This window comes from Vairimorpha ceranae (genome assembly GCF_000988165.1).
Source record: "Vairimorpha ceranae strain PA08 1199 chromosome Unknown NODE_64, whole genome shotgun sequence".
Lineage (NCBI taxonomy): Eukaryota > Fungi > Microsporidia > Nosematidae > Vairimorpha > Vairimorpha ceranae.
This window is the reverse complement of record NW_020169359.1, coordinates 1-23246: the sequence shown is the minus strand read 5'-3', so window position 1 is coordinate 23246 and position 23246 is coordinate 1. Positions and strand designations below refer to the sequence as shown.

The following is a 23246-nucleotide window of genomic DNA, read 5'->3' as shown; positions in this document are numbered from 1 at the left end:
TTTTTAAAATTTTAAGTTTTGTGAATTTCTAATTATCAATGAGGAAAAACAATCTTAGTTATCGCCTTGAAAAATAAAAAATGCATGTTGAATTAATACCACATTGATATTATACTTCACTAAAGATTATGAATAAAAGAGTTATTCTTTAAATTACTTGTACATTTAACTAATAGTATCAGTTAAAATATTTACAAATGGTATTATATTAGAAAATTTTAATGTTAAAGTCTTTTTTTTCAACTGCTCGATCTACAATTTCATAACACTTAATTAGTATTACTTCTAAAAATGAATATCCAGTGTTATTAAATGTCATACCAAATGTAGCTAACAATGCCTTTCTTTCGTCAGCTTTAAAGTTGAAATTCTTTGATACTTCTTCTCCAACAAAAGCATAGAAGCAAAAATAATTTCTATGTAATATGGCCTGGCCGCTAGTTAAATTATAGTATTCACAAGTTTTTTTACATTTATGAATAGAATTTAAATCCCCTTTAGGATTAGGTTTATTGCAATTATCACATCTGTAACATTTATGACTAAATTCAAACAGAGGCGAACTTTCAAAAATAAGTTCTTGACAAGAATCATCTGTAAATAAAAGCTTTTTAAGTTTCTCAAGCAGTCCAAACATACCTAAACCCATTCTTTCATATCTTCTTTTTTCACTTGAATTTGCATTCCTTTTAATGTATTTCGAATAATATTTTGAAGAATATTTTATCCAAATTCTCTTTTTCACATTAGTCATAAAATCTAAAACTTTTAGCATTACAGAAAAAAAAACTCTTTTTAACCCTCTTCCTTCTACGCATTTAAAATATAGTGCTTCAATATTTTCTATATTATTTACTTTCGAAGGATTATAATCATTGCTTCTACTTGGTTCACCAGTTTCCGTAGTTTCAGTTGCTAACTTTAACCTAAAAAATAATATTAAGATATTTGTATTACAAAATATTTTTTTAAATTTCATGTGGGAGGTACTTTAAACTTTTTTATTTATAGTAAAAAATTAATAACAATTTCTTATTAGCTCTGGAAGAAACTAGTAAAGAACGCTGCTTTACAAATAAATAAGAAAAAAACAATTTCTAAAATAAGTGTTTTTGATAAATAAACTTATAAAAAATATTTCTATAGCCAAAAAATTTACTTTTAGTTTTAAATTCTGCAAATTTATTTTTAATTTTTTAATAAAAGTAGAAACTTTTTAAAAATTAATTAAAAATCTCAAAAGCCTCAAAAAAGCTATCAGAATGATATCTTAACATTTATTTATTTTTTAACCCTTTGTTTTTAAACTTTTTAAAATTCTTTGTATACAAGTGGTAACATTATGGTAAAATATTATGATTTGTACAAAACATAATTCAATTGTATTTTTTAAAGCCGTATTTGTAATCAAAGTGTTAAAAATATTACAAAAGGTGTTATTGCTATGACACACTATACACATAACATTTGAAAAAAGCACATCATCTATATATCTGAACATTAATTTATTTTTTTACCCTTCTTTTTTAAAAATTTGTTGAGTTTTTATTATTTTTAAAATACAAGTAGCATAAGTGTAGGGTTTATTTCTTTAAGCACGAAACGTTGTTTTTGTGCTTTTTCCTCGCTTTTATTTAGTTATATTAATCTTATACAGGGTGTCGATGGCAAATTTTAATTTAAATAAAAAGGATAATTTGTAATTGAAACAATAAAATAAGTACATACATAAAGCACATCATATCTATTAAATCCATTAAAAAAACACACATTATATTTGTGATCTCTTTTTCAACAGGATAGCGCAAGCTATTTATATACAGTCTGTAATCAAAAAATGCATAGCGAAAAGATGCAATTCTGCAGCCCTATCTTTCTCAACAAGAAAAATAATCTTGTTTATTTTTGCATTTTATATGAATTTTAAATACTTTTTACATTTTTGTTGTTATAATAGCTGTTTTTTTTAATTTTTTAAAAAATGTAAAATAAAAAGTGCATATTTTTAATTTAATATCTAATATGCCTCCTTTTGGTTTCATAAACTGTTCTTGATCACTTTTTAAAACTCATTTCTAATTTTTGACATAATTCTATAAGTATTGAACTCCAAATTTGTTCAATTTTTGCCTTAAACTCGTCCTTTGTATTAAAATAAACTAGCCAACTCCCTCTTAATTGGGGCCCATAGAATCTCGATAGGGTTTAAATCTGGTGATTGTGGAGGTTATAACAACAATTATATGTCTTTCTTCTCGAAATTAACCCTTGCAAACTTTGAAGGAGGCTTGTGATCGTCATCCTGTTGGAAAATAAGCTTCTTAATGCCCATTCTATTAACAGAGGCAGTCAAATTATTCGCACGAATGTTAACATATGCAGCAATATTTATGATTCCATTCATGAATACCAACCTCCCTACTCCATAATATGAGAAACATCCCTATACCATGACCGACCCCTCCAAATTTAATTGTTGGTGTTAAACGCTTTAACTGAAGGCCAATTTCTTGTTACTCCAGAGAGAAACCTTACTATTGGAGTTAAAAATTTAAATTTGCTCTTATTTAAAAATATAATGCTTTTTATTTTATTATTTGAGAGACAAAGAAAATCTGCTATTCTATTGATTCTAGTCAAAATGTTTTTTTTTGACGAGAGAGGTTTTTAATAGCAAAAATACCCCAATACTGGCTTCATTTAAAATAGTTTTCACTCACAAATGCAATATATTTTATCAGTACTCTTTTTAAACTTAGTATCTACCTTTCTCTAAGATAGTTTTAGATTTTTTAAATTGATTTTCTTAATTGTCTCAATTTTAGGAGTATTACAGATCCTCAATGTTCCTTGCCTTTTTTATTATTTTTATCTCATTCTGCGGTATTTAGACAGTATCCTAAACAATGTACTTTGATTTATCTTGAGTTTTTTTTGAAATCTAAACCTGTGAGTAATTTTATCAAGAAGCCAATTATTTTACAACTTAAGGATTCAGGCAGAGCCATGTGTAAGGGTTAGAGATTAACATAATAGAACATTGTTGGTGAGAAAATTTATAGATTTTTCTCTCGTCTCTTAAAAAAATATGCATTTTTGGCTTTATACTTTACCTGAAATATGCTTAGAAGTCGCTTAGTAACAAAACACAAAATAAAAACTTTCTGTAATTTGCATTGTTGTGTACAGCATATCATAAATATAATATTAGTTTTAAGTCAAAAAATATAAAAGTACCCAAAAAAATCTGCATTTTTTATTTTACAGACTTTATATAACCAAATAGCATTTAATAAATCGCATACGATAATTATGTGGAAGGATTTAATAACATTTTAAATAAAAGAATTTGATAATGAACATTCGTCTTTGATTCGGTTTGTAAACAAATTATGAATTTTAGATTTTTTTAAAGAGCCAGAGGTATTAAAAGCTGAATTCAGTAGCAAAATGTATGCACACTTTGAAACATCAAATTATCGGACTTACTAAATGAAATTATGCAATTAAATTATAATGTTGTAAATGTAAAATTATAAAAAATAACTTTTCTTTACAATTTTCATATGAACCTTTAAATTTTATTTTTAGTTTTAACAAATAATTTAGGGGACATTTTTTTGTATTTTTTATATTTCGGCAGAATTGTGATTTATTTGGTGGTAAATTATATCACAAATTCAAAGTCTAAAATAAAACACTTAAAAGCATTTCTCAAATATTAAGTACAAAACGAACTCATAGGAACTATAAAAAAGTAAATTTCTTAATGTCATTAAACAAAAATGTTACAATTTAAGCAGCTTTTACAGTCCGTTGCATAGTCTCACAACATCTCAATTTTTTTCAAAAAGTCTATGTGAATTGCATAAATGTATCAATTTATTAACAGTAATCTATTTAATTTTTTTGCTGGAATTTAACTGCTCATTTGTTCTATTACTACTAGGTATAATATATTGTTATTATAAAATTACGATTTTTTTAAAAAAGTGTCGTAAGCCCAGATCTAAAGTGGAATATACGTAATAGTTTTATTTCTAGTTTATTCTTTGTTAAGTCTTGGAAATCAAGATTTAAAGATAACCATCTATCAATAGTGAAACACAAATTTAACTACAAGTATAATAGCATTATTTTTATCAAATAAAAGAACTCTGCGCTAAACCAATTTGAGAAGTTCGTTAAATCCGACAAAAAGTATTGCATAATCTTACGAAAGTTTAATTTAAATGATATTTAATCCACCATTGTGTTCAATCACTGGTTTAATTTTGCTTTTCATCAAATTAGTAAGCTTTTTACAGAATTAGTTGCTAATATTATACCAATTTTTAGATATTGTGGCTTTTAATTTATTTAAACTATCATAGGTTTTACCTTCGAAATAAACCTGTCTAGAAAGTTCTTCCCGAAGATTTTAAATAAAATTTAGATCAGAAAAACATGCTAGCCAAAGCATTATCTTGATATTTTTGCAAATTAGCCATTTTTTTGCTGATATTAAATTTGTGGGCTTGCATTATCTTGCAAAAAAATTTATTAAGGTTAATTTTGTTTATTAATAAATGAGAATAAATAGTTATTCGGTGTATCTTTATAGTATTCCACACAGTAAAGACTTTTGTTTTGTATTTGTTGTTTAATTATCGATATTATTTTAATAATTAATTAGTGTTAGTAAGCAAACATTAAAAACCATAAATACAAAAATTAAACTTACGTACACAAAAAAAAACAAAAACTATAATGAAAATGCGGATTAATTATCAAAAGAGATACTAGAAAAAAAAATCCTGTAAATGAAAAATTTAATAAACCTTATTTAAAAAGTATTTTCGAAAATTTTTACAAACATAGCCACGCCAATCTAAAAATATTTATTTATAATGCACTATCAACTAATTTTTGTTCTGAAAAGGATTGGGCTCACTTTGTTCGCTAATTGGGACCATTGCCATAGCTTATCTTCCTCGCCAGGTTCTTAAAATTTCCGAGCTCGTCTGTACTTTAAAGAAATGCTTTCTAGATTTTTCTCCAAGACTAAAGAGTGAACGTAAGCCTCGATATGATCTAAAATTTTCAATATTCGTCTGTATAATTCGAAAAACTTAGTAACTATAACACCCCAAGTTAGTACATATGGTATAATAGTTGTCTTAACCCCATATAACAGTGTCATTTTGTTTTTAATAATTTCATATTATCTTTGCTTCTCACTTTTAACCTTTATCAGGTTTTTTAATGAAATTATGCCAACTTCTATGATTAGTATCTCTTTTTTTCTTATCTATGGCTATCAAGCCAGGTCTATTATTTTTAACTTTACTATACGTTTTGACGAACGAGTCTACCCGAATCTATACCTTTTTACTTAATGATTTCCTGGACAGAGTGATTTCTTAATTTCTTTTTTAATTTTAATGGTATTTATTACAAAAAACGGGGGATGCATTTTAGAACTTCATTGTGTCAACGCACGTAGTTGCCATTTAGCATTTTTTTACTTTGAAGCAATGAGATCAACAGTTTAATTTGCTTCTCTGCAATTTGAACAATTTTTTTTGGCTCCAAAGAACATATTTCTATCTTAAAGATAGCAAAGAGTACTTTCTCTTGTAACCGGGTTATTTCCGTTTGTCAACCATGATAACGAGCCTAGTGGTGATATTTTTTCTTCCTTGATTCCAAATACAACTTTCTATGTGAATGTTTCAAGTTCAAATTATTGTAAAGCTTTTGCATTTGGATTTTTATAAGTAGATCTTCTACATTAAGTTTTTTTTGTAAAGTTGTACTTTTTTTAAAACAATTTCTGACACCAATCTTAATATTTTAAACTTTCTATATTTTCCGAAATAAAAGCCAATTCTGATTTTTTAAAATAATTAAAACAACTTGAAACTATGACTGAAGGTCCGCCAATAGCTCTGCGTAAATATACAATTTTTTTAATCAAATACTTGTTCAATAACAGTTATATCCATCTAGGCAATCAAGAATGAACTTTTTTTACCTAGAAATACAATTTCTTCCTACTTGGTCTCAAAAATTTATTTACTTGAAAATAAAATTCTATTTTTTTTTATGTTTAAAATTTAAAGCAGAGTTATGGCGTACAACACTCCTTTTAATTCGCCATCTTTTGCTAAAAATTTTGTTATGGTAGATATATAATACTTAAATCTAAAATATGCTTTAATTATTCACTGTTATATTTTTACCACTGCTAAATTTTATATAATTTTGACTGCGCTCTAAGAGAGACCTTTTTAAGACGACCATGTGGCTTTTTTTTACCATAATATACAGGATCTTTTATGTATTTGGAAATAACAGCACGTGATTTGCTTATCTGCTGCCATTTTCAGAAATTGACCTCTTTTGCTTAATTAAGTAAAATAATAACAAGGTTTTCAGAATTATAAATAGATAGTTTTTTACTCATTAAGGGCTATCAAAGTTACTATTTTAAACATTTTTGTGCCAAAAAGTTAATTAAAACTTTTACATTCGTAAGATTATGCAATACTTTTTTTAAAAAAATCTTTAATTTTATTGTAAAAATAAAATATATCTAGTAATATAAATAAGTAATAAAACCAAGTATAAAAAATTGCATTAATTAATGTCAATAAACTTTTAGATTAGTGCAATTTTGGTGGAGTTTAATGATAAAAATAAGGATATCGTAGGGTTATGCAACGGAATGTAGTTTAATTTTGTTTTTTTACAGGTAAAAAATTTTAAGCAATTTGAGTTATCATCTTCTTCTTTTAATAAAATAATTTGAACGCAAAATAATAATTTAACCTTTAACTAAAAAATTTATTATTTATAAATATTTTATCAATATAAAATATTAAATTAATAGTTTGTATCGTAAATTGCATAAAACCATGGTACATATACTTCATAAAAAAATCCATGACAGCAGGCCAAATTATATCTTGCTGCACATTTTTAAACTAATTAAAGAGTTTATTTTTTGCAAAAAAAACAAAATACTTCTAAAGTTGCTGCTTAAAAATGTAAGCGAAACATTGATAAAAATGAATAGAATTATGTAACCAACTGTAAAAAAAACTACAAATTATTTAATTTTTGTAATATAATTACCACATAATATTAATTTCTTTTATTTTATTATTTTCCCTTTAAAATAAATTTTTTAAAAATATTTAATTGTAGTTTACCCGTATATATTTTTTATGTACAAGAAAATCATGAGCAGCAACCATCATCAGCAAACAACGACTAAGAAAAATGCAATTACTGATAGCAGATCTACAAATAAATACATCAATGCTAACAAAAACTTTTAGGCTTAGGAGCGTGCTTTTTAGAAAATTTCTTATCTTCAGGGTGCCTACTTAGAAATAATGCTAGAGATTTATATACGCGAAAATATGATTTGTATTTGCACAAAATTAAATTTTTGCTATACAAAGCCATTTCTTTGTAATTCTACGTAAAATCTTATTAAATGAAAGCATTTTTGTTTGATGCTATTAAAAAATTTTTTTCAATACATTTAAAAGATTACTGCAATTTTGTATTGTTTGCAAAATCTAAGACATGTTTATAACCACTTTGTTTCAGACTATTAATTTAACTTAGATGTTAAGCTTTTTATGTGCATATCGTGGCAGTTTTAAACAAAGTTTTCTATGTCATCCATCTGAAAATATGCTGCTTGCAAATTTATAGTCTAGTACTAAATTTTTTTAACCATAACGTGAACCCATTAAAATAAAATTGATTGATATTTCAATACAAATTAAATCATTTATTTTACTTTACCATGTAGAATTTATAAATAGTGCCATTTCTTTACATTTGTCATACACAGCAAAATAAAGAAGTACAAAAACGATAACCAAGAAGCAATAAAAAAATGATTCTTCTATCTATTCACTTTGTAAAAATTTAGAAAATAATAATACAATGATATAAAAACAAAACGGAGAAAATAAAAACCGAAGGCACATATAAAGTAATTTACGATCTCTCACAAGGCCCAAGAAAGATATTTCATAAGGCCCTTTAACAGTATCATTTGATTTTTTCAATCTAGTTTGCATATCAGCTAAAATAAATTCTAATTTTTTGTGGTAAATTCTTTCGTATGTATTTAACTCATAATCGTTTTGCACATCAGTTTCATTAATTGAACTTGCATTTGTTAAAGAAAAACTAAGCAAAAATATTTTTTGATAAAATTGAGAATTCATTAGGGACTAATAAAAAATAAAATAAATAGCTTAAATTTACTAGGAAGGTAAACTTTAGTTAAATAATAAATGTATTTCAAAACATTTATAAATAAAATTTATAAATTATTTATCATTTTAAACAAATAAAATTTTTAAAATATTAATCACAGATTTTATGAAAAGCTTATGATTATGATAACATTCTGTAAAAGCCTTTTTTAATTTTTATAAGATTATTATTATAAAGTAAGTATATAGTTTTTTATACTATTTGCTATCAAAGAGCTTATTTAAATAAAATTTTATAAATATCACTTTGTTTTTTGCCTACAAAAGTACAAGATCATACAACAGTAATTACATTAAGAAACTTGTTTATATGTAATTTATCTTACGATAAAATAGTTCAATTCTAAAATTACAAATTTATACCCAAAATATAAATTATCATTAATTTATTTCTTTAAAATCATAAAAACATGCCCAAATGTAAAAAATTAGTAGTGGTTGATTTTTGAAATAATATTGTATTAATACATGTTACTGACAGGTCTTCGAAAGACATAATCAAACTTGGTAGAATATTTTTTTAAAATTAAGAAGATTTAAAATAATTCTATTATCTTTCATAAAAAACATTTTTAAAACCGGGTGCAATAAATTTTGTAAAACCCCTGTAAATTATGACACAATTAACGCAAAACAAATTCTTTATAAGTTTAAAATTTATAACAAAAGCTTCGCTTAAAAATGATTATTCCTTTTAGAACATTTTAATTTGAATTCAATAACAACATTAAACATGTAAATGAAAATATTGATGAAGATCAATAGATGGAGATAAGAATTAAAGGCATTGATATAAAATAAGAAGAAAATAAAGGTATTTAACCAATAGTATGTAATAATATAGTATAAAGAATTTGTGGGGATTGCACTGCAGATTAGCTGGGCAAATATTAAAGTACTTTTTATTCAAAAAATTTAATATCCAATTTCAAACTGCTTAATGAAAATTTTACCAGAGATTTTTTAACTACTATAAAAAATATTGTAAAATTTCATATTAAAAAGAATTCAAAGTAATCTTTTAAATCTACTTTGTAGATATTACGGACCACTACAATGATTTTAACCAAAGTAGTTTTTACAGTCCATACTATAAATTACTGAGTCTGAATGCTTTTTTAAGGAATAGAAGGGTCTTCTCCACAAATTTACTTATCTTTTTTCAACCTAAAAATAGGGACTAAAAAAATAAAAAAAGACAATAAGTCAAGAAATCAATAAGCATTAAAAACTGGTAGGCAAATTCGTTGAAAAATAAGCAACTACCCCGATATTTTTTCATACATAGAAAGTATTTCAAAAAAATAATACTGTTGTTTTTAACTCTTAACAATACGAATCAGGTTCTCTCAGTCCCCGTTTAAAAAAAAAAACATTTTAATAATTTAATTAAAGACGAAAATTGTTCTGTAGTATGCTGCTCTTTAAACAATAATTCTAATAAGAATGCTTTTTTTGAGCTAAAATCGTTCCCTTTCTTGATTTAATTTGAACCTTAAGCCTGTTATTGTACGATTCTACGTGCTGTTATGCACACCAGTAATAGGAACTACAAAATTGTATTTTTGACAAACAGTGTAATAGTCATAATCATCTGAACTAGATAGACTTCTATAAGCTTTCCATTCATCAGAGTATATAATACTTCCGGCTTGAGCAATAGAATTTATTATAGTAATAAGAACACTTGCAGATCTGTATTCTACAATAGTAGCAGATCCAATGCAGGTTTAAATGATGTATCTACGATACAGAAACACCAACAGTCCTGTAAAAATTTACCTCTATGACTCTCCAGATTATAATTCAACTTATTTTCATTTATTTGCACAAAAATATTATGAACTCACAATTTAATGCGATTATCAATGAAAAATATCGCAATTCGTCTGTCTATAATGTTTTACTGCTTCTTTAGGAGTTTTTACAATGCCTGAACGTTCAATGATTTCTGAATAATTTTCACCTAACGAATAGTAATAATTTGCTTTAGTATTGTTTTGATATCACTTTTAAATAAGAAGAGCCAAGAATTAGACCACAGAAAAGAGATTTTCCAATAGTTCTAAAACCATAAAAGCAGAATTTCTATCTGAACTTATCAGGAACTTTAGAATTATGCGTAAGGCGCATATTTTTATGGCAAAATCTACAACTCTGTTTATCTTAATTAAATTCCATTCAAACAATAAAACTGCAATTTCGTTTTCATTTGCCTTAATTACTAAATCTAACTCTGTTTGCGTCACCAACTTAAGAGTTAAAAGATTAATATGATGTAACAGAAGCCTTACGTCCCCCACTGGGGGGACGTAAGGCACCTGATTCATAATACTATTACTATTACTATTACTATTACTATTACTATTACTATTACTATTACTATTACTATTACTATTACTATTACTATTACTATTACTATTACTATTACTATTACTATTACTATTACTATTACTATTACTATTACTATTACTATTACTATTACTATTACTATTACTATTACTATTACTATTACTATTACTATTACTATTACTATTACTATTTATTACTATTTGACGTATCCGTCTTTACAAGAAGATTCAATTATGTTTTATACGTTTTTAATCACCATATTTCCCACACTATGAGGTCTGGAATATTCTGGTGTCTTGTCTTGTTCGTGTCAAGTTATTTCTTACCAATATTTCATGGGGTAACTTTTTGTTTTATATTTATAGTAATGTTATTGTTTGTAAACAAACAATATTAAAAATAAATTAAAAAATAAACAACAAAATTAATTGATATAAAACCTATAAGCATAAACAAAACAAATCAACACTCTGAATGTAGAATTTACAACACTATTACTATCTGTATTCATAAATGTAACAAGTTGTTTTAATTCAATAGCAAAAGCACATATAACATAAAAAAGCCTTCACCCTCTTTTGCATAAATATATAAACGACTATTTTTAAGGAGTAAAATAATTGAAATAACTTTTATGATTATTACAATAAATAAGCCATGAAATTTTTTTAATTTAGATGTACTTAAAAATTTTCTTATAAGCATTACCTTTTTGTGCCTAAGACGTGGAAATTATCAAAATGTTGTCAATTTTTGCAAGCGTCGGAGATATGGGTTATAGATGCACAAAGAAGAGGTGTCAGAAACCCCTTTCTTAGTTTTAATCTACTTTATCTTTAACAAAAATAACAAGACTATTGTATTTCTTATTGTGCAACTTAAATGACTTTCAATTGTCGATATTTTTTGGAATATCTAATACTACTATCGCAAAGTGTAAGTTTTTACTTCTGGTTCATTACTGACGTGACTTTATGGAATAGTATTTGTCTTCAAACACTCTTCTATGATACCCTTGATCATATGATGTGGTTTGGGGTTGAAGATTTTTACCATGTTTGTTTTATTTGCAAAAAATGAATTATCACGGAATATGCTTATTTGATGAAATTTTTATATAGGCTTACTTTTTATTATAGTTTAATCATCTTTGAGAATCACAACGTGTATTCTTGTAAATCAAATTAATTGAATCATTCGACCAGCAAATAAGACTATTGATTAATTTTACCGTTATTTGTGGGTTTAATACCGCAGTTACAAAAATTATTTTGAAAAAAGAGCTGTTGTGTTGGGGAATGTAGTATAATCGTTGAAGTTGATGAAAGCGTTTTGTCACTTTAAATGATTATTAGAAATTCTACAAGCGACGATGATATGGGAAAATAATTTAAAATTAGGCGAAATAGACCGAACAAAAGAAAGGAATTTTTTTCTTTGTAGTGTACTGATCGCAATATAAAATCATTAAATCGCAGACTTGATGCCTAAAATTAAAAATGATAGCATTCTATTTGCCGATAGACTACCGTTATATTTAGCAGTTGCAAGAAATTTAAATTTAAATATCATATCGTCATTCACTTTGGAAATTTTAGTTTTTGTAGATAACATCCACATGAATAAAATCGAAGGGTTTTGAGACCATATGAAAAGTACTATTAAGAAAGAAAATGGCGCTTTACGTGATTATTTAGGCAACTGGTTAATCCAATATACATTTAAACGGTGGCATATTTTATACAAAAATAATGAAAAGGTTCTAATGTATACATAATGATATTTTGAAGATTTTTTTTGAATTTAGTTGTTAATGATATTTTTTATATTTTTTTAAAGATAGGCAAATTCGTGAAGATCGTAGACTATAAATGCTGTGTTTTTGCTATAAAAAAATATTACTTATAAATTTTTTGTATCATCCTTTATGCTATTTTACAAATAATAAAATTTAAGTAATAAAATTTACTTTTTATAGCTTTAATACACGATAATTATTTATCAAAATAAAATTATATGACTTATTATTTCACAGCTTATTAAAAGTTTTTGTCAATTTTAGAATTAGAACCCAAACTTGTTAAATAAAATTTAAACCATTTAATCTTTTAAAATTTGCAAATTCATACTCATAGGAAGTTTTAATAAACAAATAATTTAAATGATTGACTTAATAAATTAAAACATTACACGATTTTGATTGTGTTATATAATGGCTTTTATTTCTTTCTACCAAGTTAAAAATTATTAAACATTAAAAAATTGCATTTCTCTTTTATTTATCAAAAAAATTATTAAATAATGTATATTAAAGCTCCAAAGTAAACAAAAAGTCATTTATTCAATAAATAATGAAACCTATAAATTAAAAAATTATATGTTAAATTAATCTTACAAAAACAATTTTGTAAGAATTTCAAAATTTATAAAAAATATTTTACAGCTTTAATATATAAACAAAAAGATCTGAAAAAAAATTGTCCTTTTTTAAAGAGATTAAACTAATTAAAAATATTTTGTAGTTTTTAAATTAAAAAAATTATCCCATTAAACGATGCTATATTTTGCCAATTAGCTATTTTTTGTTTTTGCGTAAATTCTACGGATTACTCTTTCTTGAAAAATGCCACATTTGATGTTGAAGATAAGATCAGTCAAAATGTCTAAAAAATTCTATTACATCAAACAAAAATCTAAAAAAAGTCCAATCTTTAAACTTTGCCTCTACAAAATTTTTTGTATCAAAAAAACCAACGATAATGAAAAGCGCATCTTCTTTCACAAAGTGCCCGACTGCATTTAATCATATTCTAAATACTAGATCAATGAACAATAAATGTGAAAATTATTGCAAGAAAACAATTAATTTCAACAATTTTAGTTAAAAGTTAAAAAGTAATACATCAACTCGTTTGTTGATGTACAATTATTGTGCTACTTCTGAAAGTAAGGTGTCGGTTAACAAAATGTCGCTGAAGCCGAATTTGAAGAGGAGTTGTTGTATAAGCGGAAAAGTTTGTTCAAGTTGTAAATATTCAAAAGATTTTTCTCAGAAAAATGGTTGTAGTCCCACAGATCAAACCGAAAAAACTTTTATTGAGGAAAATTATCAAATAGTAATTAGTTGTCCCATTCTTAAATTCTTAATATATTCTAATGCGTCAAAATATAATGTACTTTCAGAAAAGCTAGAATACAGAATCGACAAAATTTTCAAATCTTTGGTTCTATATTTAATGTCAATAGAACAGCATATTTTAAATAAGCTCTTATTGGAGGTGGTAAAAAAAATTCAAATTTTTTTAAAAACATATTAAATACTAATTTGTCAGAGGAAAAAGAAAAATTTAGTTTAAAAAAAGTTACTGATAATTTTGATGGTAATAAGGAACATAAGAACTGTTTAGAGAAACTTTATATGGTTTTTGATGATAATGATGAAGCGATATTTAAGATATACTTTTTAAATTAATTTATTTCAATTCATTACTGATATTTTTATGAATTTAATGATCAATTTCTGCCTTTTACATCAGATTTAAACATTTTTATGAATTTTCATGTAGAACTTTGTAAAATTATTTATTTTTACCTTTTAGAACCTGACAATGTTGCTTTACAAAAGATTAAAACTTTAAAAAATAATGCTATCATTATAGAACCATCTAGGGTTAGAAGTACGCTGTTAGCTGATTATTATAATTCTTTTGATGAATTTTTAATTTTTATTGAGGAAAATAAAAAAAAAGAAATTAATAAATCTTATAATTAAGTTAAAATTAAGGTTTTAGTTTATTAGAACAGTAGAGGAATGAAAAAATAAAATTTATTCTTTTTAAATTTACCTATTAATTTTTATTTATTAATAACTAAGATTTAGTGCATATGTTATTAAATACATTTTCACGTGTATTGTAGTGTTTTGATTTAAAATTCAATCAAATAGCCAGATGATTTTAATAAAAATAAATCTTAGATAGAAATAAAAAATAGAATTTTTTTATTAATAACTTGTATGACCACCTTTCGCCCCAATTGCAGCTTCATATTTTTTTTAGTCCCAAAGCAACTTTTTGCACAGTTCATTAAGTACTTACACCATTCTTCTGCCACAGTAGCTTTCAATTCTTAAATATTTTACACCGTTTAGAATCAACATTTTTCATCAGAACACACCATAGATTCTCAGTTGGATTTAAATCAAATGATTGAGATGGCCATTCGATTAATTCTATATTTTTAAACTAAAAATCTTCTTTGTGTGCTTTGGATCATTATCTTGTTGAATTAAAAAATTTAAAACTTGAATCTACTGCACTTTTAAATAAATTATCATTGAGAATTGTTGTATACTCTAAACTATCCATTTTACCTTCAATAATGTTGATATTTTCCACACTTTTTACCGAAAAACATCCTCGAACCATGATTGAATTATTGCTAAGATTAACAATAGGTTTTTTATTTTTCATGTCATATCGAAAACCATCTTCACGGCGGCAATAAACTTTTTCAAACAATAATACCTTAGATTCACTACTTCATATAATACTTTTAAAGTAATTTTTCTCTTTGTAGTACCATTCTGTTACTAGTCTTAATCTATTTTGAATATTTTTTGAACGAAAATAGTTTACATGCTCTTCTCCTGTCTTTATAACCCACAACAACTAGTTTTTAACAAATAATCCTAGCAGTACTTTCTTTTTTCTGATTTTAAAAACTTTTTCCGCTAGTTTAGTTAAACCTATTAATGGATCCTTTTTAATTTTCTTGTCAAGATACAAAAAATCAACACTATTAAGCAAAAATTTTTACCAAAACCCTTAGTTTAAATAGCTGTTCCTTCTTTACAATCTTTTATTATTCTAGAGACGTAGAAAGGATAAAAAATGATCTTTTCAGAATTTTTTTTTCTTTCGACTTTATATTCAGCTATAATTTTAAGCTCAAGCAAAAACCTTTCTCTTTTTAACATAAGGGTTATAAAAGTTTATTAATTTTATTATTTTGGAAGAAAATTTAAAAATTCTATTTTTTATTTCCGGGTAAAATTTATTTTTTTAAATAAGCAAATAAAAATCCACATTTAAATATTTAAACCTGCTAAGCTTATACAGAACACACTTCTATGTCGTAAAATAGACTTTTTAGAAACTAAATTATAAGATTGTTTGAATTTCTTGTTAAAAAATTTTTATTTTTAAACTCCGCTGTTGTATAACATCCCCCTTTTGATAGTTATTCCTTTCCTTCTAATGACCTTTAAAGCCATATTTCTTTCTTTTGTCAAAATTCTACTATTAAATATAACGATGTACATAATTCCACCACATTTTTCATTTATTTTCTTCGTCTAAGAATCTTCATTTTTCGTATTTTTATATTCTGCTTATTTTTTCGTTTATTAACTCTTATTGTTGGATGCTAATCTTCATGTTAAATATTTCACAAATCATTGTTATGAGATAATCAACATGCTTACATTTATATAGTATTTAACATTAATCCCATGTTTTCTAATAACCATACTTTAAGTACCAACACCTACTTTGTGCTTTCTAAAATGTTTCTATTTTGCCTTTCATAAACTGTTTACTTTAAACTTCTTTTAGAGCATTTTTATTATAACAATACCTGTGTAATACTTTTCAGCTTCTAACAACTTACATTTAATCATCGCATGTTAAGTATTTTATAACTCTGTAAAAACAACGATATCCTTTTTAAAATTTGCATTGCATGATTTTGATATTACTTTCCTTTGAAATTTTATTACTCTCTTTGTCTCTCCACTGTTTTCAACACTTATTTGATATGTTTAATTTCGAGACTTTTACAAAGATTTTTGAATTTATCATTAATAAATTCTATATCGTTATCTATAATTTTTTCTTCAGACTTTCTTCTCTCGCAATACAACTTCACTGATGAATTTTGTTACATTTTTGCTCGATTTCTTATCTATATCTCTTTCCCACTTTTTCCTTATACAATAATCTATCGTAATAAAAATATACTTCTCTAAAACTTGTATAGTTGAGTGCTATTTTTTTAAAACATCTTGTGATATCTACAAACACAAGTTCACTCCTACGTTTTCAATAGTATCGACTTGACTTTTTTCATGTTTTTTGATTGTTTCTGAAATTTTCTTTTTAACACCAGGCCAGTAAAACATTTCCCATATCGCATAATAGTTTACTGTGATATATCTATGATTCAATTTCTCGTACGCTTCTGGGGTACTTATCAGGAATTCAGTCAGTTGCGAAATAAGTCTCAAGCACATTTAAGGTTCTAGAGCCTCCTCCTGTAATCTCATGTGTAAAATTAGTATAATTTTTATTTGAAGAAGATTATTCGTGTTAAGTCGTGATTCTTTACGACTGTTTCCTTTTTGTTGGTGGTACCTTGATTTCATTGTTGTTTATTCAATTTGTCCTTTAATACTTTATTTGTTTAGTATAAATATTACACAGGACACGCAATGATATTAATAAAGAATAGATTGAAAAAAAACAAAGATATAAACAAAATTGATATGGTAATGGTAGATATTACCACAATTATATTTATTAATTGTTCTATTTAACTTTTTTGTAAAATTTTTATCTTCTTATCATTCTAAATTGTCTAGGTACATCTTTCCATCCTTTTTTAAAATATGTATTATCCATTTAATTTCTACTTATTTTAATTCCTCATCCCCATCTCTGTTTTATTTGCGTCTTACTCAATGTTTATTCTGCTCAACGCATCAACTATCTTCTATAGCTTCAAATATTTAATTGTGAACTCAAACTTTTATACTTTTTTCGGTCAACATATTTACACGATTATTATAAAAATAGAATTTATTTTATTTTCAAATAAGGTTTTATGCTTCGCTTGGATTTTAAATTTTCTTCCTCTAAGTTCGTATCCAAACTTTTTAATTCCTCAGTACATTGCACAGATTTCTTTTTCAAAAGTACAACATCCTGTTTTCGCAGGCATTAATTTGATAGACGACCATTAAACAACTATTATCAATTTTTATGATTTTGTTGTAACACAACCGCATTTAATCTGCAATAATTTACATCTATTTTTTATAAAAACTCTTGTTTGTAGTTTAGGAGCATTAAGTTCCATTTGTCTTACCACTTTCTTTTAGCTTATAATTTTTTATTAATTTAATTTCTTTATTTCCAAGTCTCCAAATTTGTTTAAAAATTTCAGTCAACTGTAATGTAGGTCAAGAATAAAATTTCTAAACCATCCCGTCATTCATAAAAATCTTCTAAATTCTGCTACACTTCCAAAATATGAGTAATTAGGTACATAGCTTTTTTTATCTCATCTACTTCCATTTCCTTTTCATTCAATGTGAAATAAGATATCTATTTCTTTTTGATAAAACTGTATTTTACCAATATTTATCCTCATCTTATACCTTTTAATGCAACTAAATATTTTTATGACCAATTTACCATGTCTTCATTTTGTTTGCGCGTATATAATAATATCATTCATATATATTACTTCATCATTTCTCTGTAAGTCAGCAAAAATCCTAGTCATTATTTCATGTACAATTTGAGACGGTTTTTGTATTTTATAATTATACGATTTTATTCGTATACTATTTATTAAACTCTGAGACTATTTTATGTTTATCATCCTATTTGTTCTCTACATTGTAAAATCCCTTTTTAAAATCTATAACTGTTTACTACTTCAACCCCAGTATTGCTTCAATAATTTTTCGCACATTAAATAGCGTGTATGTTCCTTTCCAGCTCAGTCATTTTTAATTCTGTAAAATTTTTTACATACAACTCGCATCCCCTTTATTAGAGTTTTGTATCGCTCTAATCAAGATCTTCAGTCTGATGTTGATTTTCATATAAACTTTCTTTCTTTTAAATTCTTAATATAATTTTTTACCTGTGGCATCAGCATTTAAAAAATGGCCTATTCTTGTTTCATTTTTTATTTCATTTAAGTATTGCTATCACACACTTCTCCAATTTACAATATTCTATTTTCTTTTTCTTCAAATACTTACTTAATTGTCTTCTAATGTTTTCTTTTAGGATTAATATACATGTGGCCAATCGAGGAGATGATCAGTTTAGTGAAACGGCACAACGTTGGTGTAAACGGTTGTGACTGGTACTTTAGGTATTCTAGTTTTAATACATCAAAATTTCGCAGGTTATTGATCTTTAATAAACATTAAAGAGTTATTTTATCAACAAACATGTTTTTAGCTAACCCGAACATTTTCTTATGTCAGATTTTTTATTTATTATATTTTCAGAATTTCTATATATCGTAGTTCTACCTGCCTTTTGTTTTTATTTTAATCCTATTAGCTTTATTTCCTCTTTATATTTGCTCTTCGCTTCTTTCATCAAACACAAAACAAGAAAAAGAACTTTTTTCATTATCAATATACTCGCGTTTTCTGCTTCTGCTAACCTTTTTACACTCTTCCAAAATAACAATATTTTACAAGACGTTTAAATCTGCGAATGTTATACCGATCTTTAGTTCCATTTCTCATATCAACACGCTTTATTGTTTATTAAAATTCCTAATTGATTATCCTGTAATTTGTTTTTTAAATTCTCTGTTATTAATTTAACTAGCTGTTTTCTAACTTCTCGATAATCCTAAATAGCTTTTTTTTTCTGATTTTTTCTAAGATCTAACTTTTAAATTCTTACTTGATTACTAAAAAATTCCCTTCTAAGATTGTTAGTCACTACTGCCTCCAACACCAACTTATATGCTATTCTCTACATTTCTTTTATCGTTTTTTGACTTATAGACAACAAACAATGCTTGTAAACTCAATACCTGGTATTGCCGCCTTTACTTTATTTTTCATAATGAGGCGGCAAAATTACTTAAATATGTAACAATATATATTAATCCTAAAATCAAGTGTCAGTTTATAGCTTTAAAAAATCAAAATGACGCTGTAAAAATTTTATTTTAATTTATTTGATGTTATAAAACATATTTTTAACACAGATTAATTTGTCAACCTTTTGTAAAATTTATAATAAATCAATTTATATGCTTTCTGAATAAATAATCAAAATAAATATAAATAAAGAGATTGAGCCATTTGACTACTCTATTTGACACCGCCATGGCTTATGGGGGTATTTAAATAAATTACATTACAATAAAATGACTTTACAGGTAGTGTGGCTTAACCAAAAAGACCTTTTTTAGCATTGATCAATACATGCCAATAATACACAAAAATGTATTTTTAAAATAAAAAAAAATTAAATTTTAATCCTTTCTACCAATTTCACGTAAAAACTTTTCTGTTAAAAATTAAAATAATCTTAAAATCTTAATTTATATATACTAAATATCTAACTTGCATTATCAATTATTATTAATTTAAATAATTATGCTTAAATCTATAAAGAATTACTTGTCAATTCTACTGTTTGTTTTAAAAAATTTTTATAATATGTTCATCCAAATGCAAAAAATTTAAGTCTGTTCTTAAAAAAGCTTGTAGCTTGTATTTACACCAATTTTGAAAAGTTAAACTTTTTTTGTCAAAAACATCTGCTTTCCATCATTTTATTGTTGTAGTACACTTTTTTCATTTTTCTAAAAGCCAAAACTTTATTGTTGATGTAGATAAAATGAATATTTTTTAATTTACAATTACACTTTCATACCAACTGACAGACTACTCAATAGATTATTTTATTAAAAGAGGCAGAATTACATTTTAACATTATTGTACATAAGCGTTAAGTGCATATTGTTTTTGTCATGTATATTGTCAAGCCTTTTTTTTCATAAAACTTTCCATTTCTCTTTCTAGAAAATTAATAAATTTTTAGTAAAAAATAATATTCTCTGCTTTTGTATTTTGTTGTAAGCAAGATTTTAATTGTTACGACATATATAATATGAATTTTAAAAAAAATTATACGAAAATTACAAATAACACATATGTAATTGATGTGATTGTTAACATTTAGATATTTCTATAATTGTATTTAAAAAAATATAATATACATGTTTTGTAAAAGTAAGTTTTAAAAATGATTAAAAAACAGCACTGTTTTAAAAATAATTAAATATTTACATCTATCTTTTATATTATTACAAAATATATTTATATTTAAATCTAAATTTACAAATAATTTTTAAATTTATCGTTTACAATTTGTAGTTCTTCAAATTTATAAACCTTGTAATTAAAAGTTAAGGTCATTGCTTATCTTTTAAACAACCAGTAAATTAAATTATACAGTATTAAATTGGTTTAGATTAAAAATAAATATATATTTAATAATCATCCTTTAAGCCTTTTTTTAAATCTACTAGCAAAATAAAAATTTTGATATCATAAAAGATTAATATAAGAAAAATGATAAAAAACAGTGATCCAAACCAGAAATTATTACTACTATGTAAAACTGAGACCGCTGCAAAAAAAGATAAACCAGAAATAAAAACAAATAATGGAAGAATTATACGTTGTATCAAACATATTTGCTGTCTTAATTCACTTCTTGTTTTGTTTAAAAGGCTAAAAATGTTGTTCACAAAACTTTCTTGTTCATTTGTTCCATTATCTGCGTGTAGATGACATTCGTGCGTTTGGCTAGTCATGTTAATGGCGACATTTGCCATTAAAGCACCAATCAAAAACAACATTTTCTGACAATATCGATATTTCATAAGGGACAAAATAATTATTTTAAAATAGCCAAAAAAATAAGTATAATTTTAATTTAATGTTTTTTGTCTAAAACTATTAAATGCGTGATCTAATTTTTGTAAAAATAATATTTTAAAATGATTTTATATGCTAAAGATAACAAAATTTAAAAATTTATAAAGATAATTTTAAATAACTAAAAGCACATAAGGTTCATATTTTTATAGTTTTAGATTAATAATCAAAATTTACAATTTTTTGTTTAATTAAAATTTTAGTCATCGAGATTTCTCTGACATATTAATTTTTATAAGTCTGTAAGAGAAAATGTTAAAATAATTACTGTCTATTTAATGGAAAAAATATTTATTTAAAATCTCATCATGACCTGTTATCTTCAAGGTAATATTGTTTACTAAAATCAAATGTATAAATAAAAATGTGCCCCGTGGTATGAGACCACATGTACAAAAAGAAGTATTTTCTTAAAAAAGGAATTTACTAGAATTTTTTAAAGTATAAATATTTTACCCCTACACAATTATATATGATAGCAAATCCGATAATAAGAACGGTTCTAACAAAAATACTAGCTACAGGGAGAGCTTTATTAATAGTATTCGGCCAATAGAGCCATTAATAAAAAATTATTTAGAGTTGTATAATAAACTAGGGCTTATTCCTAGTAAGCACCTCAGGTTAAGTTTAACGAAGAATATCAATCAAGACGATAAGAATTATGGAAACTATGCAGAATTTGAAAAGATAATACAAGGAACGAATGTAAAAATTAAAGAAAAAATAAAAAGAATTAGTAGAATTAAAACAGAATTAGATGTGCCCATATAATAGATTTAAAGAACCAGCCAAAGCTAATGGTTGGAATGATCAACAGATGGCGGTGATTTACTTAGATTGTATACTTGATGAAAGGAAGGAGTATTTGCCTAACGATTCTTCTGTCAGATTAAGAGAAAAACTTTTGGACATAATTATCCTCCTGGACAGAAGCGTTAAGCCATTAGAGAATTAGACAACATTTCTCAGATTAAATTTTTTACGATAAAAGAATATTGTGAAGCTATAAAGTAAAAAATGATAGCTTATGGACATATCATAGATTAAGTAAAATTGACACATAGAATAAAATTGAAGAATTATTTCATAAAGAGTTAAGAGATTATACCTATTTAGAACTTATTAAAATTAACCTAGATAAAATTCGGCTTTAGAAATTTTTGAATACCTTGTGCAAATAGAAAACTAATTATTATTGAAGACTAACAGATCAATGACTAAATTCATAACTAAAACCAATAATTACAATAGTGGCAAAAAAAGGAATATTTGAATAGTATAGTAATCATACACTTTATAGCTACATCATTTGATTTTTTTTACCTTGATAGAAAATGTGAAATACACTGAAAGAAATTTACAATGTTTTTTAAAATTTATTTGTATTAACAGAAAATTTTTTATTTTAGGTGGCAAAATGGAATTTTTTTTTTTGGCGGGAAAATTTTATGTAAAACTAAGAAAAACTTTATTTTTATCTCTTATGACACAAAAATTATCTTTGAGTGAAAAGTCCGGGATTAAGACTTTCTTAGAAATTGGCTGAAAACAAAAATAAATTGCAAAAAAGTTCTTGATAAGCCAATCGACAGTTTCCAAAATAAAAAAAAATTAATTAAACAGGACAATTAGAAAGAAAATCTGGTTCTGGTAGGCCTTCATTAATTAATAGTAATGATATATCTTATTTGAAAAAAAATGCAGATCCACAACTTGGAAGTATTAAGCTTTCTGGGCTTTAAAAAACGACAAAAAAATATATCTCTTAGATGTATACGAAATAATTTGTGTAAAATAGGATTGCATGTAAAAAACTATTTCTGTCTAAAAAGCAT

General features: G+C 25.1%; 10 protein-coding genes across 10 annotated transcripts; 4 read left to right on the top strand and 6 right to left on the bottom strand.

Annotated features, from left to right (window-relative positions):
* Nucleotides 1-208: 208 nt before the first annotated feature.
* Nucleotides 209-979, bottom strand: AAJ76_6400022268 (hypothetical protein; the record flags this gene model as incomplete). Its single annotated transcript, XM_024476184.1, has 1 exon — nucleotides 209-979. One exon carries the CDS (start codon nucleotides 977-979, stop codon nucleotides 209-211), a length of 771 nt encoding a protein of 256 aa, XP_024330257.1.
* A 1260-nt stretch (nucleotides 980-2239) lies between these two features.
* On the bottom strand, nucleotides 2240-2404 carry AAJ76_6400020843 (hypothetical protein; the record flags this gene model as incomplete). Its single annotated transcript, XM_024476183.1, has 1 exon — nucleotides 2240-2404. The coding sequence occupies one exon, from the start codon at nucleotides 2402-2404 to the stop codon at nucleotides 2240-2242; it is 165 nt and encodes a 54-aa protein (XP_024330256.1).
* Nucleotides 2405-3056: 652 nt separating this feature from the next.
* On the bottom strand, nucleotides 3057-3197 carry AAJ76_6400020050 (hypothetical protein; the record flags this gene model as incomplete). Its single annotated transcript, XM_024476182.1, has 1 exon — nucleotides 3057-3197. One exon carries the CDS (start codon nucleotides 3195-3197, stop codon nucleotides 3057-3059), a length of 141 nt encoding a protein of 46 aa, XP_024330255.1.
* A 4713-nt stretch (nucleotides 3198-7910) lies between these two features.
* On the bottom strand, nucleotides 7911-8234 carry AAJ76_6400015013 (hypothetical protein; the record flags this gene model as incomplete). The annotated part of the gene is made up of 1 exon (XM_024476180.1): nucleotides 7911-8234. The coding sequence occupies one exon, from the start codon at nucleotides 8232-8234 to the stop codon at nucleotides 7911-7913; it is 324 nt and encodes a 107-aa protein (XP_024330254.1).
* Nucleotides 8235-10908: 2674 nt separating this feature from the next.
* Nucleotides 10909-11034, top strand: AAJ76_6400012338 (hypothetical protein; the record flags this gene model as incomplete). Its single annotated transcript, XM_024476178.1, has 1 exon — nucleotides 10909-11034. One exon carries the CDS (start codon nucleotides 10909-10911, stop codon nucleotides 11032-11034), a length of 126 nt encoding a protein of 41 aa, XP_024330253.1.
* A 1251-nt stretch (nucleotides 11035-12285) lies between these two features.
* On the top strand, nucleotides 12286-12414 carry AAJ76_6400010961 (hypothetical protein; the record flags this gene model as incomplete). The annotated part of the gene is made up of 1 exon (XM_024476177.1): nucleotides 12286-12414. The coding sequence occupies one exon, from the start codon at nucleotides 12286-12288 to the stop codon at nucleotides 12412-12414; it is 129 nt and encodes a 42-aa protein (XP_024330252.1).
* Nucleotides 12415-13555: 1141 nt separating this feature from the next.
* On the top strand, nucleotides 13556-13954 carry AAJ76_640009691 (hypothetical protein; the record flags this gene model as incomplete). Its single annotated transcript, XM_024476186.1, has 1 exon — nucleotides 13556-13954. The coding sequence occupies one exon, from the start codon at nucleotides 13556-13558 to the stop codon at nucleotides 13952-13954; it is 399 nt and encodes a 132-aa protein (XP_024330251.1).
* Nucleotides 13955-15468: 1514 nt separating this feature from the next.
* Nucleotides 15469-15615, bottom strand: AAJ76_640007632 (hypothetical protein; the record flags this gene model as incomplete). The annotated part of the gene is made up of 1 exon (XM_024476185.1): nucleotides 15469-15615. The coding sequence occupies one exon, from the start codon at nucleotides 15613-15615 to the stop codon at nucleotides 15469-15471; it is 147 nt and encodes a 48-aa protein (XP_024330250.1).
* Nucleotides 15616-20957: 5342 nt separating this feature from the next.
* On the bottom strand, nucleotides 20958-21353 carry AAJ76_640001894 (hypothetical protein; the record flags this gene model as incomplete). Its single annotated transcript, XM_024476181.1, has 1 exon — nucleotides 20958-21353. One exon carries the CDS (start codon nucleotides 21351-21353, stop codon nucleotides 20958-20960), a length of 396 nt encoding a protein of 131 aa, XP_024330249.1.
* Nucleotides 21354-23109: 1756 nt separating this feature from the next.
* AAJ76_64000137 (hypothetical protein) lies at nucleotides 23110-23246 on the top strand (the record flags this gene model as incomplete). The annotated part of the gene is made up of 1 exon (XM_024476179.1): nucleotides 23110-23246. A coding segment is annotated over one exon (137 nt), but the record flags the coding sequence as incomplete, so codon positions are not given.